The sequence below is a fragment of the Siphateles boraxobius genome, unplaced genomic scaffold (genome assembly GCF_051911475.1).
Source record: "Siphateles boraxobius isolate OS27281-9 unplaced genomic scaffold, OSU_SipBor_1 12, whole genome shotgun sequence".
Taxonomy (NCBI): Eukaryota; Metazoa; Chordata; class Actinopteri; order Cypriniformes; family Leuciscidae; genus Siphateles; species Siphateles boraxobius.
Genome location: NW_027508722.1, coordinates 20,726,011 through 20,750,998, shown reverse-complemented (window position 1 = coordinate 20,750,998; position 24,988 = coordinate 20,726,011). Strand labels below are relative to the sequence as shown.

The 24,988-nt window shown below is 38.1% G+C and overlaps 1 protein-coding gene across 2 annotated transcripts; it reads left to right on the top strand.

Annotated features, from left to right (window-relative positions):
- Positions 1-14: 14 nt before the first annotated feature.
- On the top strand, positions 15-23,852 carry trim46a (tripartite motif containing 46a). Of its 2 annotated transcripts, none has more exons than XM_077210800.1 (12): positions 15-395; positions 3,081-3,336; positions 4,780-4,930; positions 6,364-6,562; positions 7,502-7,648; positions 7,892-7,987; positions 9,256-9,509; positions 9,716-9,837; positions 9,970-10,317; positions 11,661-11,890; positions 22,056-22,123; positions 22,225-23,852. In XM_077210800.1, exons 1-12 carry the CDS (start codon positions 336-338, stop codon positions 22,607-22,609), a joined length of 2,316 nt encoding a protein of 771 aa, XP_077066915.1. In that variant the 5' UTR covers positions 15-335; the 3' UTR covers positions 22,610-23,852. The 2 variants fall into 2 exon arrangements, 1 of the variants encoding a protein (XP_077066915.1); XR_013196645.1 differs by having other exon boundaries at positions 40-395; positions 11,387-11,890.
- Positions 23,853-24,988: the final 1,136 nt, after the last annotated feature.

Genomic DNA, 24,988 nt, shown 5'->3' with positions numbered 1-24,988 from the left:
GCATGCTCTTTACTGATCTCCCTCTGAACACCTCATAACATCCATCGGATGGCTCAACATCCGTCAGAATAGACCTCAGCAAGCACTGTTGGAACCCCCCTAAATCAACATGGTTTGCGTTAAATTGGACCTCTCTTAGACACAAATAATATTATTATGACGTAAAGGTTTAACAGCCGTCAATTTCAGTTGCTTGTTCAATCCTTTTGTTTTATTTCGCGGAGTTTTGATCTTATAAACCGTTAGTTGTTTAAATGATTCTATATGTAGAAAAAGCGCTCGACAATAACGTTAATTTCATTTGCTATTAATCTAACAATCGGCATAGTTCAGCAATGGCAGATGCGGAGTTGCAAACCTTTACATCCATTATGGACGCCCTCGTGCGCATAAGCGTAAGTACATTTGCATTATCAAAACCACATATTTACACAATATCTGTCATGCGCACGCGGCTGTTATTTAACACACGAACGCAATGTTTACGGTCAGCTTTAGGCTAAATGGGACATTTGAGTGTTTTCCATTCCCAAATCTAACATTAAACTAAAAAATCATTTAAAATAGATAAACCACATTATTTACTGATTGCATATTATTTGCTCGATATGAATAACACCTGTAAGCAGAAACTGAGTATATTTTACATCCTTTTCTGCTAAAGCGCGTGTAGACCACTGCTGTTTTTCCTCTGTTATGAATGATTTATTTGCTCTTAAGGGTGTAGGCCTAATATAATATCAGAATATTTTTCCTCACAGTTAATACAAGATTGAACAGACGCATTTAGACTACCTTAGAATCATGATTCATGCAGATCAGACGCTGATGCAACATATTAATTGATTACATTGTTAGAGAAAATGTAAAGGAAAAATAAAGGAGCCTTTAAAAATCTATAAGAAACGGAAAAGGCTCCTATCACTGAGCTGCTGTCGCGCGACAGGATGTATGTTGCCATAGAGACGGGATGCAAGAGGGCTGAGGTCGCGAGCTGTGGGAAATGTCTGGAAAAAACTAAAGCCAGTGTATAAAAGAGGAACAGAAGACAGCTAGCAAAATGTAATTATTTCAATGGCTTATTGACAGAATAAAATGTTGGCTATATGCTGTCAGCTCTGGGGAAAATAATTGCTATACTGAACATAAAACAGCTTAAAATAGCTTAAATTGATTTGGTCAGGCTTCTAGATCATCCTGCTAACCAGCCAAAGGTCAGCATTTTCTTTTTCAGTAGGGAAGCAAAGTGGTATTTTTTAGCAGCCTGGTTCTAGAAATATTTTTTTCCTATTTATGTTTCCCACAGAGACTTAAAAAAAAGGTTTTGTTTAAAAGTTATAAGCCATGGGCCATATGATCAGCTACAAGATAAATAACAACATTACAAAGTTTAATGTAAAGCAAATCTTGTTGAAAATCGGACAAAAAGGTACAAGACTGTGTACTTAACAGCTTTAATGAGGGGAATAACTACAACTCCAAAATACATCATTTATTTAAAAACAATGACGAAATATAAAACTATTGGTTTAATATAATATAATTTATACTGTATATAATGTGGATTTACAGTATTGTATGATGTATTCTTTTATAATGCCAGCTTTAAAAATGAATATCTGTCCAGGGAATCTTAACAGACAGTAAAGTTTAACAAGAAAGATGTTGATTATGTATAGAAACAATATATTTTAAGTTAGTTTGAGAGTGTAAGACGTCATTCGCAGTGCTTCATGGGAGTGGGGAGTAGCTGAAGTGTTATATTGGCCTGATTTAGTTGCAGATTTAGTGTATATTTCTCTCCGGCATCAAGAGTAATGTAGTTTTTCAGCAGGAATTCCACTGTTAAAGATGATTATTTAAAGAATAAGTTGAAATAATATGGACTAACCGGTTTGTAGGTCTGTCTTTAAAGATTTCTAAGTTATCCTTCAAAATCAATTTCCCTGTGGAGAAAATGAAGGGGATTTTTATTATTATTATCTTAAATTTAGATTCCAGCGATGTAGAATTAATGGTTGTTTATGAGTATTATCAAATACAAATGTTAACTTCCTTATTGCAGATGTGAAACTTGGGTGGCAGGAATGTAAACAATCAAAATTTGCGTGAACTTAGTCTCAAGTTTTTCGAGTTTGAGGAATGATTTTCTTGTACTTCCAGCCAAGTTAAACGTTCGAGTTGCATTTAAACACAGTCCTTTTGGGAAGACCAAAGATGACTAACACATTTGAACAGATTTGTGAAACAGAAACAAGTTCAACTCGTAAATCTCTCAATTGTCAATCAAATTTAGCTATTACAAATATCAGACATATGTGTGAATACATAACAGAATTCATGATTTGAATGTTGCATAAAAGTATTTCCATTACTGGGAAAATTTGTGAGCAGAAATAGAAAGAAGGAAGTATTGAGTACACCTTTAATAAATAACATGTTTGTGTGTGTTGTTTTTGGCATTTACATAATTTTCCTGATATGAAAATATTCTGACTTTTATAACATGTTCATACTGACCAACCTATGCCCATAATGTTTACCTTAGATAAAACTCATTCCATAGCACAAACCATAATCAATTTCAGTCATTAAAATGAAAAAAAAAAAAAAAAAAACACTCCAAATACACTGAAGAAAAAAAAATTGTGTAGAAATTGCTGGTAAATTTCACAAACACTTACGCAGAAACTGCAAGTAACACATTTAATTCAACCTAAAATAATAAAGTAGAAAACCTGAAATAGTATTTTCCTGTGAAACGCACTCTAATAATCTTTGTGTTTTTCTATTGCAAGTTTGAAAAATATATTTATTTTAACAGTGTATAAAATAAAAAGCCTACAGTGTTCTTTCAAGAACATGAAACTGCACATGTGACATCAGGAATGATGTATATTTTATTATATCATATTATATATTAAAGCCTTTACCTCTGAAACAGGATATATGGTTATGATCTGTCTATAAATATAAACATTATTGATAATGTATATATAGAGAGAGTGTTGTCTGTGCTTGCGTGTTTGATTGCGTGTTTCCCTCTGGTAAATGTTAAAACTGTTCCTTTCTCTGTCTAGTCTAATATGAAGAGTATAGAGAGAGAGCTGCACTGTCCCGTGTGTGAGGAGATGGTGAAGCAGCCGATAGTGTTGCCATGTATGCACAGCGTGTGTGTGCTGTGTGCGGCAGAAGTCTTGGTTCAGAGAGGATACCCGCCCCCCGAGCTCCCCCCAGAGCCCAACACACCCACCTCGAGCCCCAACACACGCTCTCCCCGACAGACACGCCGACCTCCACCCAAAACAGACCGCCTAGACCGGGTGATCAGAACAGGTTTGTGTGTTCCTTAATAGACACTGAGATCAAAATCAGGTGTGCTGTCATCTTATTACTCGGCTCTCTGAGATGATGATTTTGATTTGTCAATCATTCGTTCAGTTCTGCAGTCAAGTGGGTTTTTTTTTTTATACTGACCACTAAATTGTACACTACCATTTTGGGGTTGGTATTGTTTTTTAATGTATTAACTGTTTTTATTTTAATATATTTTAAAATGTAATTTGTTCCTGTGATGGTAAAGCTGAATTTTCAGCATCATTACTCCAGTCTTCAGGGTCACATGATCCGTCAGAAATTATTCTCATATGCTGAGTGATTTGCTGTTCTTGAAAAATGTCTTATTATTATCAATGTTGAAAACAGTTGCTGTGCTTAAGATATTTATGAAAACAGATACATTGTTTCAGGATTCTTTGATTAATAGAAAGTTCAAAAGAAATCTTTGTAACACTATAAAACTCACTTTAGATCAATTTAATGCATCCTTTCTGAATAAAGCTATTTATTTATTTTAAAAATTCTAACTAACCCAAACTTTTAACAAAACTGATTACTAATTTTACATGTATATTTTTGTGGTCTTTTTAATCTCCCATAATCACGTAATTTTAGCTCAATTCAATTAATCATGTCCAGTTGATTATTTATTTGATCATCATTTAATAGTTATAATTTATTAATAATTTTAGGCATTAAAAGGAATTATATAAATTATTTATTTAAAATAATTTGATTATTTAATTATATTTAATAATTCCTAAAATAAGGCATGCCAGTTGAATCATTTATTTGGTTGTATTTTCATAACATTTATTTCAAAATAATGTATTTATTTATTTATTTATTTAAATTACTTATTTAAAAATGATTTAATTATCCCCAGTTCACAGACGAAGCTTAAGTCTAGTTTCAGACTAAAATGTATGTTTGTGCAGTTTTAACTGAAAGCAACTTGCACTGACATATCTGAAAATAAGTTTTCTTTTGTCTCAAGATGCACATCAGAAATGTTTTTTTTAAAGGGACATTTATAAAAGCTACTTCAATGTCTTAATTTAACTAAAGACTAATACTTGCTTAATCTAAGCCCTGTCTGTGAAACCAGGCCCAGATTAAATAACATTTAAAAACTATGACATTGTGATCTGACTTTAGCATAGTTTCACTAGCTTTTCTCTTCGCAAAACATTTATTGATACTACTGTATCATTCAGATGTACTGTGTCTTTGCAGCACTTTGCAGGTGCGTGTGTGTTTAAATGTAGCAGCCGTCGTGATGGGCTGATTCTGAACGAGTCAGCACACACAGGGCCTCTGGATTCGGTTCTCTTTCGGCATTGATTAGCTTTTCCTTTCTTCTTCCTGCCTTAGATTTATAGTGGCTTAAAGAAGCTTAATGTGGTTTTTCTATCTGCATCTCTCCTTCTTTTTGTGCAGTGTGTGGAACACATCCAGGACGGAGGCGTAAAGACACCCCTCCTGTGATCATGCTGTTCCCCTGTCCCACCTGCGGAAAAGATGTGGAGCTGGGAGAGAGAGGGCTTGCGGATTGTCTGAGAAACCTCACGCTGGAGCGCATAGTGGAGAGGTCTCACACACACACACACACACACACACACACACACACACACACACACACACACACACACACACACACACACACACACACACACACACACACACACACACACACACACACACACACACACACACACACACACACCACCTCCTCAGAGAATTCCTGCTTTTATTAACTTGAGCTACTTTGAAATTTAATTTCAGTAACTGTACTATAATGTTGTTCTACTGGTTTTGAACAATACATCGGATGTTCTGAACTTGTGTCTATTCATAGTTTGAATATTCTCACACAGTCTCAATACGTGGACCAATCAAATCACTTTACTGGCATAGCAAAATGAGGTCATGAAAAGGCAGGGAAAATATTTAGTTTCTTCCTTCCAGTAAACAGCTTGCATGGCTCCATTCCATATAGTAAAATTGTGCACGAGCAAATCTGGCCCTAAAACACCATAAGACTCAATTATAACTTAAGAAGGAATGGAAGAAATATATGACTCAAAATTAAAAAATGTTAATAGTTAGTTACTAGTGAGAATTGGACCCTAATCTAAAGTTTTACCATGAATTCGTACAATATGGCCACTATTTAAATAAAATGAGGGAGCTAAATAGTACAACATGGAAACAAATTCTTAATATTGTTTTGACATGAGATCCATTTTTCCTTCCGCATGTCATGTGCAGAGCTCCATGCATTGATGTGTGACACAATGTAAAAAAAAAAAAACATTAAAAAGACATTTAAAATATATATGTAAAATCATTAAGATATTAAGATAATGATTAAGATAAACAATAAATATCAACATTAAGTTACTAAAATATTTAAATTAATAGAGACATGATGTTCCTTTTAACATCTATAATAAATAAAATAAATGAATTAATTCTAAAGATAGGTAATACAACATTCTCTCTTCTTAGATGTGTAGTAAAGACATTGAGGGTGAACATTTGTTGGTTGAACTTTTCCTTTAAAAGAGAAGTTGTGAGAGGAAGCTGAATGTAAGTGAAGTGCTAATGCTTTGTTTTTATGCAGTCTTTGGACAGCTGAGCTACATTTACACCGAAAAAACAAACACACACTATAATTGATGTAAATGTGGCGAGCAGGACGAGGCCGAGGGCCATGTGAGACCGGCGCGAGGCCGGTGACGTGATTGATGAGCAACACCTGCGCGACGCAACGGTCTCGTATCTCTCACGGAGGAGCGGAAGCATAAAAGGAGGAGCGACGATAGTGAAGATCGAGAGAGGACCAGGCCTGGACTGTTTTATTTGATGATCAAGCCTCGTCCTGCTCGCCACAGTACACATACAAATATATAATGCAATTAAACAATCATGCGTACATGTAACCCAAGCAATACGTGTTAACTTTTCAGATTAGCCTCAATGCACAATATGACCGATGTCTCTCTTTCTCCACGTGTGTAGGTACAGGCGGACAGTAAGTCTTGGCAGCATGGCAGTCATGTGCCAGTTCTGTAAACCTCCTCAGGCTCTGGACGCCACCAAAGGCTGCGCTGACTGCAGGTCCAACTTCTGTAATGAGTGCTTCAAACTGTACCACCCCTGGGGCACACCTCGAGCCCAACACGAACACATCATGCCCACACACAGCTTCAGACCCAAGGTAAGAACACACAGGACCTTTCTGAGAGAGGATCACCACAAACACAAAGAAAGGAGAGTCATTGAGTCAAACATTTGACCCCAGGTCGGACCGTGTTTACATCCAGGGTCCAAAATATATATATATATTTTTCAGTGTTTTGAAGAAATGTACCAGCCATATATCTCAGAAATCAACTCTGAGTCAACATGCACCACTGCCAAATTTTCTACATATTGTAATCATTATGTTCACAACTTGTAATGATTACTCTAATGAGTTTATAGTGTAATAATACAGTTTATAGGATGCTTTAATTGATCAACGTACATTTTTTACGTTACTAAATATTTATATTTCAAATAAATGCTGTTCTTTTTAACTTTCTATTCATCAAATAATCCTGGAAAAAAAGTATGTGTCTGCCTAAAATATTAAGCAGCACATTTGGTTTCAACATTGATAATAAGAAATGTTTCTTGAGCATCAAATCAGTATATTAGAATGATTTCTGAAGGATCATGTGACACTGAAGACTGGAGTAATGATGCTAAAAATGTCAGCTTTGCCATCACAGGAGTAAATTACATTTAAAAATATATTAAAATAAAACAATATTACAATAAATAAAACACATTTTATTATTACAAAACAATAAAACAATATTTTCATTATTAATATTTATGTAGAACATATTTTTTGTCCATTATATAGGCCTAGTCTGTCACAAAAACATGAAGACATACAAGTTTGTTTTGACATAAATGTCCACTAAATATCACAAAACACTGAATAACGTATTGCAACCACTATTTGCAGATCAACCACATGCAAATAATATTCAAATATTGTCCTTTTCCACAGCAGTCGACTCAATAGTTCCCCTTAATCTCACTTTCCCCCTCTCGGGCTTTTCCCCGGTCCATTTAACTTCTCTCTCTCTCTCTCACTCACTTGCAGGTATTAGTTTGTGTGGAACATGAGCAGGAGAGGTTGCAGTTTTACTGCAGGTCATGTCAGCATCTGTTGTGTCCGCTTTGTAAACTCCGTCGGGCCCACAGTGGACACAAGATCATTCCTATTGCATTGGCTTACCAAACTCTAAAGGTACCCGTTCCTTGTATGCTCTATAGAGCTGAATCTTTAGACTATAAACAACGTAATAATGCCCAACATGCTCTTCTTTCCTGTATAAAATGGTTATTTGGGCTAATCTTTCTAAGCTCTAGCCCTGCACATCTCAAGGGTAGAAGGGAAAGGATTTCCTCAATGACTTGGCAGCTAGGAGAAGCTCTACAGTGTTGTCGGTGTTTAACGCTACTCATCTTTCTCCATGTTGTGAAATCACAGGAGAAGATCACCAAGGAAATGAACAACATCTTGGGCAATCAGGATTCTATACAGGCACAGATCACCCAAGTAGAAAGTGGCATTGCTCAGATTGAGGTACACAACATTGGTGTTTTAATTATACTTTGAGTGTTTTTGAGACAAATACTTCACCCTAGAGTATATGAATGGTGTGAAAACGGACTGAAGATGAAGGTGCAGGATTTCAACCGGATCCTGCAGTTGTTTTGCCAATGTCCTTTGTTTTTTCTTTGGTGTTATAGACTTTTAACCGTCAGAATGAAAAAAGATGGAAATTGCAAAATATTATTGAATATCATAATAACTGAAAAATTTATTTGTGAAATATATTTATGGCCAAATGTGATGGTGGGGTCGACCAGGATTCATTCTGGAAAGTAAGAAAATGTGTAGAATTTTATATTAAATTAAAATCTAATTATTATTACTATTTATATTAATACTTTTTTAAAAATTTTTATTTATTTAGATTTAATATACATTTTTATGTAAATATTTTAAATATAAATTCAAATAAATGTAATTATTAAAATATTTATTACATTTAAAAAGACATAGGCTGCATCCGATATCGCATACTCTCTTGAGAAGGTACTTATTTTGAATAAGTGATTACTTCACGGCCGCTAAAAAAGTGTGTTCTAGTATGAATGTGTATAGAATGAATGTAATCTGGGCATACTACATTCGCTATGTTGAAATTATCATTTGACCTACCAGCGTCAGGTATGTCGTTTCACTGCTATGTAATCCTTTCCCGTGGCCTCATGGGGAAGTAAAGTGCCCACCGTATGCACACTTAAGAATCCTGCAGGAAGTAGTAGGTCATCCGTGTGGTTTTTGCCTACTCTTTTATGAGTATTGTAAATTCAGACATACTTCTTTTTTCACATACAGTTTTACACCTAGTAGGGAATTATGCGATTTCTGATGCAGCCTTCATGTTTCTTTTGTATATGGAAATTAAATCTAAAGATGGATAATAGTTCTCTTTCCTTCCAGGAGTATCCTGTGTTTTTTCAGTGGTGTTATAGTGTAAATTTATTTGTGAAAAATAATGATGACCAAATGTGATGGTGGGGGGTGATCAGGATTCATTGTGAAAATTAAGAAAAGGTTTAAAATATTTAAATTAAATTGATAATAATTTATTAAAATTAATTTATTTTAAAATATGATTTAATGTAATATTTATATTATTTTATGTAAACATTTTAATATATAATATATTAATTATAAAATAAATTTTAAAAATGTATACATATTTATGATGTTTAAAAGATATGTCAAGCTTCGCTCTTCCCTTTTTCTGTCCTGCTCAATCTCTTTACCTCTGTGCTCAGGTGAACAGCGTAGTGGCTAAGGAGCAGTTGAATCAGTGTGTGAGTGAGTTGCGGGGTGTGCTGGCGGAGCGTCAGGGGGCTTTGGCCATGTTGATGGAGGGGGCTCGTGCGCAGCGGGCAGGGGCTCTGAATGCACAACTCTCAGAAAAACAGAGTCTTTTGGAAAATGCAGGGCTGCTCACATACACTCAGGAGCTTCTTAAGGAAACCGACCAGCCGTGCTTTGTGCAGGCCGCCAGAGTCACGCACAACAGGTTAGACTGTGTTTGAGGGTGTTTGTTGCTGGGATTGCGTGAATCTGTTCATTTATGAAATATGAAACCCACAATAGTCTATTGTGTGTTTCCATTGAAGGCACACAAATGTTGGAAGATTATGTTACACATAGTCAATTGGTTTACAGAGAGCTTCTTTATATTCATTTAAGTTTTACTTGATTTTTTATCTTTCTTCTTGTCAGACTGGTAAAATCAATAGAACATCTTCAGCATTTCTCTCTATCTGCTGATCCCTCGTTTCGACACTATCAAATAGACGTCTCCAGAGAACTCACAGCACTCAGCAGCATGGAGTTTATACAAGGTTTTCATAAAAACTCCATTTTCAAAATCCTTATATAGTTGAAATAGAAAACCAAAAAGAGTTGGTTTTCTAGGTTAACAAGGTAACAATTTGAATTCACATCTTACTCGACCCCTCATTTTCCTTCTGCAGCCCCATTGGCTCCTGTGATTGACACTCAAAAGACCCTGGCCTATAACGAGCTCTATTTGTGCTGGCGCCTCCCACAGGACTCCGCCCCCGCCTGGCATTATTCAGTGGAGTATCAGAGGAAAGTGGGCGGAGCTGGAGCATTATGGGGCAGAGTCTGGTCTGACGGAAGCTCAGGAAGTAATGGCACACACTGTCCTTGGCAGCGTCTTGATGATGTGGGCGGGACCAGTGCAGTGATTGACAAGCTAGAGATGGACAGTGTGTATGTCCTGAGAGTTCGAGGCTGTAATAAGGCAGGGTTTGGAGAGTACAGTGAGGAGGTGTATCTACACACACCTCCTGCACCAGGTAAGACACATCCACTCACAAATATATAAACACACTTGCATTTGAATCACTTCAAAATATCAGTTATTCTGAGAAATTAGTTTTTCCTCAAGTTCCCCAGTTTCTCACATATTGGATGGTTCGTTTTTGTTTAGCATATTTTCCTGTCATTCTACTTCGTTGACTTGGAATTTACATCCTCTATTCCTATATTTATCCATCAATTTATTAATTCTTCCATTTATTCATCGACTTTCGTTTTTTTGTCTATTCATTGAATTATTTAATAATTGACTGATTGATTAATTTATATCAATTCATCCACCCTCCATTTATCTATCCATCCATCCATTCATTCAATGATGTATTTATTCATGTCTGTTTGTTCATGTTTATTCACTTGCCCATCTGTCTGTATCAATTATTAATTCATCGATCTATCTGTAATGAATCCTCTGGAGGCAAGTTGAAGTGAGAACCCAAGAGGAACTTTAATTAACAAAACGTGATCAAACATAAAACAAAGGCATGACGAGGCATGGAACTCAAAACGCAAAATAAAAACAAGAACATTGACAGGGCTACCAACAGTAGTTACATGAAGCAATTAATACTAGACAAAGACACAGGGCAAACATGAGGGCTTAAATACACAAGACTAACGACTAGACAAGGGACACCTGTGAACATTGAAACGATGAACGATTGACAACATGACACCTCAGACAAGGGAACACATGGCAGGATCACATGACATACATGAAACAAGGAACAAAACCCAAAACGTGACACTATCATCTATCTATCATTAATTGTTCCATTCACATCACAGTACTATTACATCAAACTGGACCTGTTCTTGTTTTGTGGTATTTTATGCATATCATATTCTCTTTTTTGTTGTCTCTCATAGTTAATTATGTTGCTTATCACAAGTGTATTTCTCAGTGCATATCCACAACTCTTTGACACATCTCTTTTTTTGCTCTTCTCTCTGTATTATTTCTCCTTGTGCTCCCTGTTATTCTCCTTTGTTCTTATTATCTCTGCTGTTTCTTTGACTTGTATTCCTATTTAACTGGAATATCAGCTGCTCCATCTCCTCTGAATCCTAGAGTCCTGGAATATGTACAATGCTCCTGCTGTCCTCTTTGTTTCCCCACCGTCCTCCAAATTTCCTATCCCATTTCATCCCTTTTATGCTTATCCATACATATCCCCCCTCTCTGTTTCTTTCTATCTTCTATTTATATGTTGTTTCACTCCCTCACCCTCTTTTTTCTTTGTGCTCTGCCCTAACCCATATGACCTGACCTTTCCAACCCTATCCTCCATTCCTCTCCTCCTGAATACCTAAATCTCAGTGTTGTCGTTCTGCCTGGATTCGCGCTGGGGCCTGCATGCGGAGCGGGTGGCGCTGGGGAAAGGGCAGACGTATGCCCGGAGTGTTCCTGGGATGACCCTGTTGCAGGCAGCTGATCGGGCCCTTACCTCATGTCACCTCACCTCTGACCTCCTAGTGGCTGACGTTTCTATCACACAGGGACGACACTACTGGGCATGCTCAGTGGAACCTGGATCCTACCTGGTTAAGGTGAATATACACAACCATTCAGCAGTATTAAGAAATTAATACTTTTAATTCAGCAAGGATGCAATAAAATGTTCAAAAGTGGCAATAAATACATTTATAATGTTACAAAAACATTATATTTCAAATAAAAATCTTTTTTTTTCAAATAAAAATCATCTTTCTTTTTATCAAAGAATCCCGAAATGTATCACATCACAAAAATATTAAGCGGCACAAGTGTTAATCAGCATTGATAATAAGAACCATTTTTCTTGAGAGGCAAATCAGCATATTAGAATGATTTCTGAAGGATCATGTGACACTGAAGACTGGAGTAATGATGCTAACAAATTAAGCTTTGCCATTACAAGAATAAATTACTGTTTATAACAGTAATTTACTGTCTATGACTGTTTTTACTGTATTTTTTTTAATCAAATAAATGCAGCTTTAGTGAGCATAAAAGCCTTCCAACAAAACCATTAACAATCTTACCAACCCCAAATGTTTGAGCAGTGTACAGCTATTTTTGCAAACAGTTGTAATATTTTTTAAAAATATTTAATGTTTTTGTTATATGAAATAATAAGATCTACTCACTTTTTTCCCCCAAGAATTAAAGTTTTTCACCTTTAATCCTTTAAAAAAAAAAACATTTTCATCATAGATGTGTATTCAGGTTATTACCGTAAACCTTTAAATAATAGCCCGGGCTTTTATTTTCCCAAATCGTCGAACTGCACCGGCTTGTGTTTGAGACAGGCGTCTACAGGTATATGAGACAGTCCATAATTTAGTGATGAGATGTTGTTCATTGAGATGCTGTTCCTAGAGTCTCTAATCTCTAAAAATCTCCAAATGCTCCACGTGAAACTGTGGTCTTCCGACCTTTTACTATCGTGTCAATTGATTTTGATTAATATGCGCGAGGGAGAAAGAGCAAGACAGCGCTCGTGTTTGAAGACGTGAGAGTGCGCGCGCGCGGCCGGGGCGCTCTCTCTGCTCATTTGCGCCCTGTCAAGCGCAGCAGTCATTCTATTCTACATCACTCACTGATCAAAAAAGGCTTTGGCGGGACACAAATTTGCTTTGGCGGCCGCCAAAAAGGGGACAATCTGACTGGTTTTAGAAGATTAGCCTAAATACAACCCGAAACTAAAAAACAGACCCGTCCTCTATTTGAGACCGGCCTTTATTTACCCAAACCTGTCGCCACACCAGGCGTGTAAAAGAGACAGACGTCTATTTGGGACTCGGCTATTATTTGAAGTTTTACGGTATATGTATGAATTTTAGTATATTTATTTATTAGAATAAAATATATTTATTTAATATAATAAAATATTGTCACTGTCAGGTGGAAACCTTGCATATTTTGTCTTTTTTATTATTATTTTTTATAAATCATTACTATTGGTCACCCTTTATACCTGTCTGTGGTTTTTGCAAATATTTAACCAATTAAAATAATTAAAAAATAACTTGTGACCAAACCCCGAATTTCCAGAGGTGTAAAGTCCAGGGGTCAGAAAGTAAAAGTCCTGCCATATGTTTATTCCACCCATGAACTCAGCCAGCTGATTTCACTAATTAGTTCCCTTGCGAAGGAACTCGCGCTGCGTCGATGATGCTTTGGGAACGGCCCTGATTGATTGCGTCTGAAGCACTTGTGTCAACTAGTCCAATGGCGAGAATGAGCGTCACGGGCGGGGAATGTCACAACCAGGAAAGGACAAAAGCACATCCGGTCTGGTGTTAGCTTCTGTGCCTCAGCAAGCGCTCTGTGTTCATACTTTCTGTCTTATTTATTGTTGTCTTTCACTATATTAGTCACAAGCATAGATAGTTTCGCAAACAAACAAACCTTAGATCCTCCCTGCCCTCTTTTCTTTACGGGTGGGGATACACACGATTTATGTGTTGTTTGTTTGGAACGGAGCATGAACTGTCAGCGCTCGAGGGTGCTAACTGTGAGCATTGCAAGTTACTATTGGTTTGTATGCTCTGTTCCCGCCTGTCACTCATTGAGGAAGGTGGTCAGGTTCAAGTTCCTCGAAGTACCGGCCCCGTTGTTGCGGAGGCAGCACGGAAGCTGGTATTGTGGGGTTCACAAATGGATCTCGCGGAGGGGTCAGAGATGGGCTCTGCCTTGTCTTTGCCTTCACCCTTCATCCAGTGCTCTCTCTTTCTGGGATCGGAAGCCCGCGCCGCATCTTCTTCCGCCCTGGTAGAGAGCCCGGTGTTTCTGCAGTCTATCTCTGAGAAGGTAGAGGTGCTGAGCATCGATGCAGGGGAATAAAAACTTACCACCCTCATCTATGAAGAGCACGTTCGAAGAAAAGTAATGTAGCTCGATATGAAAATGTAAACAAGTGGACGGGCTGTGTTCATCGCTAAACATTCCCGACATGTATATGTGTGCACTATCGGGAGTTTTCCCCTGCTACTGTTTACTTTTTTTAAAAAAGAAAAGACTGCAATTAGAATCGAATGGCTATGCAAATGCAATGCATAGATTAAAGAAATACATAGTGTATTGCAAGCTATGAATTTTTGATCATTTTATTGTATGTGGAAACTATTTTAATTATATATATATATATATATATATATATATATATATATATATATATATATTCAGCCTTTCATCCAGACTATGTTGACCTGCCTGGTTGATCTTTTACTATGTTTAATTTTGAGGAATTAAATAAGTTGGCTGCATTTAATTGAGGAATTAAATGATGAATGCTTATCTAACTTTCATTAGGTTGATTCCTGTATAAGTTCAGCCTTTCATCCAGAACGTGTTAACTTGTCTGGTTGATCTTTTGCTGTTTAATTACAAAGAATTAAATAAGTGGGCTGCATTTAATTTTAAGGAATTAAATGATGAATGCTTATCTGACTTTGATTAGTTAGATTCTTGTATAAGTTCACCCATTCATCCAGACCGTGTTAACTTGTCTGATTGTGTCACGGTGTAGTGTAGGCTGAAGAAGACGAAGAGGCAAAAAAACTCCAATACAAACTTTTACCAATAATATATTCCAATGGGTAGAGACAGGCATGATGAACACACACTCTAAATAACACTGGATACAAAGTAGACTGGCAGAAAGGTCACACACACTTACTATCACTGGATACAAAGTAGATGGGCAGAAGGATCACACGCACACTTGCTATAACTGAGAACGAACAAAGACTGGCTGAACTGAAAGGAACCAAATACAAACACTGATGAACACAGATTAACAGAAACCAGGTGACACAGATGATGATTAACTAGACACAGTTGGAACAGATGATGAACTAAATGACAGTAACCATAAAAACAGATAAGTGGCGGGAAAACAGCACAAAGGAAGACGTGACTAGTGGGTGACTGACAGGTTGATCTTTTAATGTGTTTAATTTTGAGGAATTAAATTATGTATGCTTATCTGACTTTCATTAGTTAGATTCATATAAAAGTTCACCCTTTCATCCAGACCGTTTTACTGCATGTTATTTTGAGTAATGAAATAAGTTGGCTACATTTAATTTTGAGGAATTAAATGGTATAATACGGTGCTGCAGCTGTCCACCTCTGAGTAGATGGATGTAGTGAGAATCGAGTTAAGGGAATTGAAGATTTGCCATCTCAATCCCATGCATACAAGGAGTTTTTAGAGTTTATACTTCCATGTCAGGGCCTTCGAGTTTTTCCCGTTCTCCACTTATTCAATTTCCAGATCCTGGATCAAACCCGTTCAGCTCGGTTTTTCAGTTCTCAAAATATATGTTTAATAAAGGGGGCTGAAAGAGCTTGGGTATGGGCCGATGCCAGAAGAAAGAAGAGATGCTTGCGAGTTAGCAGTCCTGTCACGAGTTAAAGCACCCCTTAATGCTCAGCATGAGGTTTTCTTTCGGGGGCAAAGAATACCAATATTGTGCTTCCATTCGGTCTAGCTCTATCACCCCGCACGTTCACCAAATGCGTAGATGCAGCTCTGGCCCTGCTCAGGCTGCAGGGCATACACATTTTGAACTACATAGACGACAGGCTGATTCTAGCGGAGTCTGCATCGAGATGTCGTCCTCGCAAACATGCAGAAATTGGGGTTGAGACTCAATGCCAAGAAGAGTGTGCTTTCTCCACTACAGAGAACCACTTTCCTTGATGTGGTTTGGGATTCAGTCACGATGCAAGTCGTTCTATTGCCCACTCGTGTAGCTTCTATCCTCACAGCCACGAAAGAATTAAAGCTAGGCCAGTCATGCACTGTGAAACAGTTTTAGAGATTGTTAGGCCTCATGGCAGTGGTGTCCAATGTGATACCCGAGGGGAAACATACTCCGTATGATCAAGATCACACGGCGATGTCTCCGTGCCTTGGTTAAATGGAGGAAACCTTGGTTCTTATCCCAGTGTCCAGTGTTAGGAGGTCTTTGCCATCGAGTTGCGCTCTCGACAGATGCTTCCCTCACTGGCTGGGGAGCGGTTATGGAAGGCCGCTCAGCTCAGGGTCTCTGGAGGAATCATCATCTTTGGAGGCACATAAATTGCCTGGAGATGATGGCAGTCTTCAATGCTTTGAGACACTTCCTCCCAGACCTGAGGGGCCATCATGTGCTTGTCCGGTCAGACAACACATCAGCCCAGATTATGGAAAGTGTGGGTTTGGCCTCCTTTGGTGCATGTTTCCTCCGTGGTGCTTCTAAACCAGGACAGGACTATGGCAGCTTAGAAGCCTTATTATATAAGCAGGTATCCCTGCAGGATGTGGAATGTGGCAAGCTGGTCCTCTCCGCTCACATTTCGTAAGGCTTCTAACTTTGACCTGGGCGCTATCCCAGGTTCACAGGTGCTCTTTTATTAGTTGTGCTCTCAGTATTCACACAGACAGGCTCTGGTTCGTATTGTGTTCGGACATTCTCGTTCCCAAAGTGTCATCGAGGCAGTGCAAGTTCCCTCGAAAGGGAACGTCTCAGGTTCCGACTGTAACCCTAGTTCCCTGAGAAGGGAATGAGACACTGCGTTACTTTGCCATACTCCCTGCAATCCTGTGATCGACTTGCTTCGGCTAAATCGAAGCTTACGCCGGTCAGACCGAATGTGCTTTTATCCTTTCCTGGTCGTGACGTCACCCGGCCGTGACGCTCACTCTCGCCATTGGACTAGTTGACACAAGTGCTTCAGATGCAATGACGCAGGGGCGTTCCCAAAGCGTCATTGACGCAGCATCTCGTTCCCTTCTCAGGGAACTAGGGTTACAGTCGGAACCTGAGACGTTCAATCTCCTGGCTGAAAAATTGTGCTAATTAGCAAAATACTGAAGAGGACTTTTACTTTCTGAACCTGGACTTTACACCTCTGCGTATGTCTGACCATACATAAGTCCACAATATCAACTTTGACAACACAGTATTTTATTAATTTAAGAAAATACTGTTTTTTTTTACATTTCCTGAAAAGTTTTTGGAGATACAAGGTATCCGCCCGACAGCGACAATGTATACATATATGTAAGCACTTCTAGATCGGCCCAATGGAGGCATCTGATAGAATGGCTGAAGGTCTCTGCGCGTTACTGTCTCTCCGCGTGGCAAAGTAATTTAATTCCATTTAAGCTTTTATCTGACTCCATTTTTTATCTGACATTTTATCACGGCCTCGAATTTAGGTTAGATTGCCAATTGGTTATTGGTCAATTATATAATAGTTTAGCGGCGCATTTGATTATTCTTCTCAACTCTTTACTTATATTTTACCCGTTCATATTAGGAATCTATGTCGCTCTGAGGTCCTCATGCCTTCTGCTTAACGTGGATCTTATGATCACAAGCCTGCCAGTTTTGATCACCAAACAGAGGTAATTGCTATATACTTGAGATTGGTCGCATTCACGCTTACACAATCAAAGATACTTTGGTATAGCCCCCGTGGTTTCATAAACTTGAAATTAAAGTAACGTTTACTCAGTAGAGGTATGTCCACTATTATAGATATAAGCTGACCAACAATACTTCTCTTATAATAGCTTTGGATTGGCCATGCCGTGGTTTCCCACGAACACTTATCTAAGGTAACTAGTGGTGGGCCGTTATCGGCGTTAACGTGCTGCGTTAACGTGAGACTCTTATCGGGCGATAAAAAAAATATCGCCGTTAATCTATTCTCAAAGTTGGATTGGGATCATAAAATAGCTTTTTCGAATATCGTTATATTTTAGCGCAATTCCATGTGTAGCCTAGTATATTTGACATAATTAACGCCGCGCCTGTACTGTCACAGATCGCGCAGCAGGGTATTTTCCTGTCAGGGACACAAGGTGAAGGTGTATACTTTTACATGTTACTTTGGGCGACGTTCCTCTCGTTACTTTATTTTAATGCAATTACATGTTGTTAAATGAGTTTATTCCAAGTGAGCTGTATCTTTGTTTGAGCATGAGCGATGCTCAATTTACAAATGAATCACTCTTTTGAGTCGATTCTGTTCAAAGACTTCATCAAACAAGTTGGCAGATCGGTCTAAATCGGTTCGCGAATCAGTCTGAATGATCTGTTCAGTTCCTCACGCACTGAATCGTTTGAAGCGCGTTCAGTCACACTCGACTTGGATTCGTAACAGGAAGATTTAAGAACATCAAGAGTGTTGGATGAAGTGTCCGTGGATCTAGTTTAGTCTAGTGAAAGCAAATCTGCAAATGCATCATATTTTTGCCAGCGATGAAGATATTTATTAGTTGAACATCTTCGTATACTGTCTGTGAATGAATGATTCCACAGGACGATACATTCGATTTCATTTCATTCAGGTAATACATTTTACAACTAAACAGATTATTACGCCACGATAGCACTACTAAAAAGTATGATATTATCCGTTTGTTGGACATATACATTAATTTATAAGCTACAAAAAAACGCTTCAGAGCGTCGGCGCACTGGCAAAGGTTAACAGGTTAAATAAGCTACAATTCTGATTGTGTACAGTTTATGAAATGAACACCCGCCATCCCGCGGTAATGTGCGTGTATTGCACAGGGGCATAGTCACACGAATGGTTTACATTGATTGAAAACTAATTTGTTTAAAAAGGAGGAGGCTATTGCCGGTAAAGGCAGGTTCATATAAAATCATTATGACATATGACATTATTTTTTGATCTAACGAGCATCTGGTTTAGCGATGCAAAAACGAACTCTAGCCTAGCCATGCTTATTGTTTTTTTTTTCTTCTTCCAATTAGCCTACTATGTAAAAAAAAAGACGAAAACATGTTACTTGTTCAATTAATCAACAGTTTGTTTGATGACAAATCGCTAAAGATGAAATTGGCCTCCCTTTCTGTCATTGTGAGTGTGCGTTGTTTTTTTTTGTTTTTTACCGATATTCGACTTTTGTTCCTCTATTGTCGAATGGTATTTTTGGCAGAAATTCACATCCCTACGCGTGGCGAACTATTCTCAAAGACTTACTTTTAGTCATTAGTTGGGTAGCACACATATTCTGATTGCCTTCGGCAGAATTCAAATGAGCCATTTTAATCCAGATTAATCTAGATTAATTCCAAGATTACAGTGAGATTAATCTAGATTAAAAAAATTAATTTATGCCCACCTCTAAAAGTAAAACAGAGGTAAAACATTAAATTAAAACAGAGGTAAGACACACCCACATTTAGATTGGTCAAGCAGCATTTTTGCTGTTTTAAACAGAAATTTACTTCTTGTCTTTGCAAACCACATACACTTGAATTAGAGCCAAATATTAGTCGTCACTAATCTGACGCAAAACTTGCTGTAACATACAAATCCGTTTAGTCTACTTGGGAAAACAATTTCAGAGTCAGTCGGAATAAAATCAAATGTAACAATTTATTGTGTCAGGTAAATATATATCATGCCAATTTCATAATCAATTCAAAGATAATCAATACAATAACATCAAATGCTCAGAGATAAAGAGTAAAAGATGGGAAACGCTTCATTTTACAGTACAGAACTTACAGTGTACTTAATGTACTAGAAAGTACTGGGTAATATAAGGTAAGTACATGGGTTAAGGGTAGGTTTAGGGGTAGGTTCAGGGTTAGTACCTAGTTATTACCCAGTTATTACACAGTTATTTTAATTACTATAATAAGTACATAGTATGTACATGGGAAACAGGACTGTAAAATGAAGCGTTACTAAAAGATGTAGGTTGAACCCGACATTTTGAAAAATACATAATGCTGAAGTCTTTGAGATCCTTCAACATTATGGGCTGATCTGGGTTACAGAATCGCCCTGAGCCTCTTGTTGCATTTCTTTATATCGACACAAACTTCTTTTACATGGAAACATTTGCTAACAATGGGAATTTGCATTCAGAGTTTACACCTTTTGGGGACTGAATGCCATTTGCCTGGAAGACACACCCTCCTCTGTGTGCCAGTTATCTCTAAACTCTAAAGAACTTTATTACCTTTTGGTTTACTTCTTTGGGGATGAGACATTTGTACCAGTCACACTGAGACATTTAAAATGGTACCAAACATGTATAATACTTTATGATAAAAATTCACATTAAACCATATAGATATTTGGGTGCATTTTGGTGATCTCAGCATGAGAGAGAAAGAAGTGGGGGAAGAGGGAAAGAGATGTATTCTGAGGTGAGACTTGCATCTCAAATGGTGATGCTAACTTCACAAGAGAGAGTTCAAAAGTTAATTTCTTTTGTTTTCTTAGAGAGTTACCCTTTCTTCCAGTTCTTCCAGTTTTTTCAGTCTTACATATTAAAAATAATAGTCTAGATTCATACAAAAAAAACAAAAAAAACTTTCAAATGTCTATGCCTAATGGTGCGTTCACACCAAATGCAAATAGAGCGTCTGGCGCGAGTAATTTCAATGTTAAACCAATGTAAAGACGTGTTTCCGAGCGTCTAGAGGTCCTGAGGCGTTGAATGAGGCATTTAGCACGGCGCGGTAGACGCGAATTCACCTCATTTGAATGTCCAGTTCACACAAATGACACGAATTGAGCGTTATGCTCAACTGGTGCGTTATGCGCAAATGATTTTATTTGGTGCATTCACGCGTGTGACGCAAATTTGCGAGATGAAAAATCTGAACTTTGGCGTCAGTTCGCACTGCGTTAACCAATCAGGAGCCTGCTTGCTGCTGTCACATGGTGAAGTAAATATTTTATTACATAAAAACTTGATTTCAATATATGAGACATTCATTTTGTATTGAATGCTATTTATTCCATATCTAATCTAGATTATATGAAACATTATTATTATTCTAATCTAAAGACAATCAACATACTTTAGTGCAAGAACATAGTTCTTGTCTGAACAGTGTTGTGTGAGAAAAAAAATCACAGGACAGGTTAATCACTTTTGTAGGCTGGCTCCATTTCTCATCAAAACAAAAATAAATGACAGATTATGTGGGTGAGGGTGAGGGTGATACTCGCTCCGATGCGGGACAACAGGTCATCAAACTGGGCGTGGGACAGGCGGAAGTACCGCTGAAAGTGGCTGTCATACAGGCGCAGTTCTTGGAGCAAATGGTGAAACTTGCAAATGGTGAAACTTGCCAAACTGGGAATGCCTCCGGTGGGTCTGGTGGACCCAAGTACGGTGACTATACCACCTACACCGCTGTTCTGCTTTCCAGAACAAATACAGAGCGGTGACTCTCGAAGAATGCTCGATCAACATCAGCCATCTTGCAAACAGACAAACGCCTAGCACTTGCCCCTCCCAAAAGAAGTGGATTTCGCCTCAAACGCATTATTAATATTATGCATTATTATTATTATATCATTATACCATAAATTTTTTGCTTTTTAATGGATTCAAAATGTTCAAGCGTCCAACTAGACGCGATAGACGCGAATTTGACGCTCTATTTGCGTTTGGTGTGAACGCAGCATTAAAGGGTTATTTCACCCAAAAATGAAAATTATTCCATAATTTACTCACCTTCAAGCCATCCTAGGTGTATATGAAAAATATCCATATTTATAACTTTATAAATTATAATCACTGGCTTCCGTTAACGGACGTACATGAGTCAAATTCTGGCAGAAGAGTGAAGAAAGTAATGTTCTCCTAGGATTGCTTGAGGGTGAGCAAATTGTGGGACAATTTTTATTTTTGGGTAAACTAACCCTTTAAAGCAATTTTGTATATGTGTGTAGGTGGGAGTGGGTGTTGAAGCAAAACTGCAGGAGTGGTTCCATCTTCCACAAGACATGGCAAGTCCACGGTGAGGAGAAATAGAATTTTGAAACATTTTAGAGCTGACTGATGAAGGCAATGTTATTGATCATTATCCCACCCACCCCACCCCACCCCATTTCACTTTAGGTACGATCCAGACAGTGGTCATGACAGTGGTGCAGAGGACGCCCAGGACTGCCCTCCTCCATTCTGTTTCCTCACAATGGGCATGGGCAAGATTTTACTACCCAAGTCATCTAACACTTCTACTGGACCCCTCACTGCCCCCCTGCCACCTCGCCTCGGACTGTGTCTGGACTTTGAGAAGGGGCGGCTCACTTTCTACGACGCACACTCACTGCGAGTCCTGTGGGAGGGGACTGTCGATTGCTCCGCCCCTGTTTGCCCAGCCTTCTGTTTTATTGGCGGAGGGGCTCTGCAGCTACAGGAGCTAATAGCCAATCGCAGTACAGAGCAGAACCCGCCAAGAAGAGTGACCATCCAAACCCGTGCAACCGATGCCAGTCACTGAAACATCTAATCGCTTTAAAACTAGTCAAATCAGCACCTTTAGGCAAATATTCTTTTATCGTTTTCTATCGACTTTGTTTACGAGCTTATTTCATAGCTAATGATGCTTTGACTGATAATATTTTATATTAAGATTACATTTTATTTCAAAGTATACACATTAAAAAAAGGTTATGGATGCTAACAACATGTAGCATGCTATCAACATGTGGGTCAGCATTAAATAATGAGGAATTGTTATATTTTATGGCTACAAAATCAAAAACAATGGAAATATAGTCCATGTATGATTCAGGTTCACTCATGACAGAACGTCCTTATAAAAACAAATGATTCCTCACTATTTACAAACTCCTTTTCCAGCATTGTTAGCATGCAAACCACCCAAAATGGGTGTGCTAATAGTAATACACCTTGATTTACTCATTAACAATGTATGTGCTCTTTACAGGAATGTTAAAACGTCTTGACATGCGATCATGTTGCAGTTCTTATCCATTTGAGACTGTGTCATGTTTCTAAGTAGTTCCCTATGTGTTTGAATTGTGTTGCTACTTTGAGGCTCAACCAAGATGTCAAACCTTGGTTGGACACGTTTTATTGGTATCAGTCCACGTTCTGTGCATAGAGACCTTGTATGTTTGGATTGTTTGGGCCAAAACAGGGTTGACAGTTAAGGTGAAATGAAAAGAACCTGCTTTTGTGAGATCCCTACAGGTGCCTCCTCAAATGTTATACAACCAACTCCCATTTGAATGTCCTAAATAATAATATTCAAAACACAACAGTCTTGACACATCTCATATCTCATACTTTTTTCATAATCTTTATTATTTTTTATTTTTTTTGCAGAATGGGTATGCAACAACGATTTAGCGGGTAAAGTTGCTTTTCAGAAGTCTATGCTGCTTATGACTGTGCAAACTGTCAGTTGTTAGTCGTTGTGTGTTCGATGTGAGAGGGCATTTTTGAATTGTATACTGAATGTCAAATGTATTTATTGCGGGTGTGTGTGAGTGCGTGATATGTTATTGCAATAAAGAAAGACAGTTGCTGAAAGCTCTTGTTTTGGCCATGTTTTCCGCTACTTGAGTGCACTGTTGCAGATTCAGGTCTCGTTGTGTGAATTTATATTGATGTTGATGATATTATGTAGCATTTCTTAAAACGGCCCTTTGAAAACAGGCCAAATGTTTGTAAAATACACTAATGGCAAAAGTGAAATAAAGCATCAATGTTTCTCACTTGTATTATTTCCATGCCCCATGATTTTTATTCTGAATAAGGGGCCGTTCACACAGAAAACGTTTCTGCATTCCACTGTGCTGATTTTCCATTGTCTTTCTGTGTAAACGAGCTAGGTGGACGTGTTTGACTGTTGCACTTGCATATGACACAGAGTTAAGCAATCAAGTTAAGATTTTAAAAAACATGTCTTTAGATCTTGACCCCCCCAAACTTCCCTTACATGCATCTCATGTTTTTAAATGCAAAAACACATTCTGTGTGAATCTGTCCTAAGGAATTTTACAGCAAAAAATAAAAAAATGTATATAAAGTATATATAAAGTATATATATACACTCACCTAAAGGATTATTAGGAACACCTGTTCAATTTTTCATTAATGCAATTATCTAATCAACCAATCACATGACAGTTGCTTCAATGCATTTAGGGGTTTGGTCCTGATCAAGACAATCTCCTGAACTCCAAACTGAATGTCAGAATGTGAAAGAAAGTGTATTTAAGCAATTTTTTCTTGGCATGGTTGTTGGTGGCAGACATGGGTCGGAGTATTTCACAATCTGCTCAGTTACTGGGATTTTCATTCACAACCATTTCTAGGGTTTACAAAGAATGGTGTGAAAAGGGAAAAACATCCAGTATGCGGCAGTCCTGTGGGCTTTGTTGCCTTGTTGATGCTAGAGGTCAGAGGAGAATGGGCCGACTGATTCAAGCTGATAGAAGGGCAACTTTGACTGAAAAAACCACTCGTTACAACCGAGGTATGCAGCAAAGCATTTGTGAAGCCACAACACGCACAACCTTGAGGCGGATGGGCTACAACAGCAGAAGACACCACCGGGTACCACTCATCTCCACTATAAATAGGAAAAAAGGCTACAATTTGCAAGAGCTCACCAAAATTGGACAGTTGAAGACTGGGAAAATGTTGCCTGGTCTGATGAGTCGATTTCTGTTGAGACATTCAGATGGTAGAGTCAGAATTTGGCGTAAACAGAATGAGAACATGGATCCATCATGCCTTGTTACCACTGTGCAGGCTGGTGGTGGGGGTGTAATGGTGTGGCGGATGTTTTCTTGGCACACTTTAGGCCCCTTAGTGCCAATTGGGCATCGTTTAAATGCCACGGCCT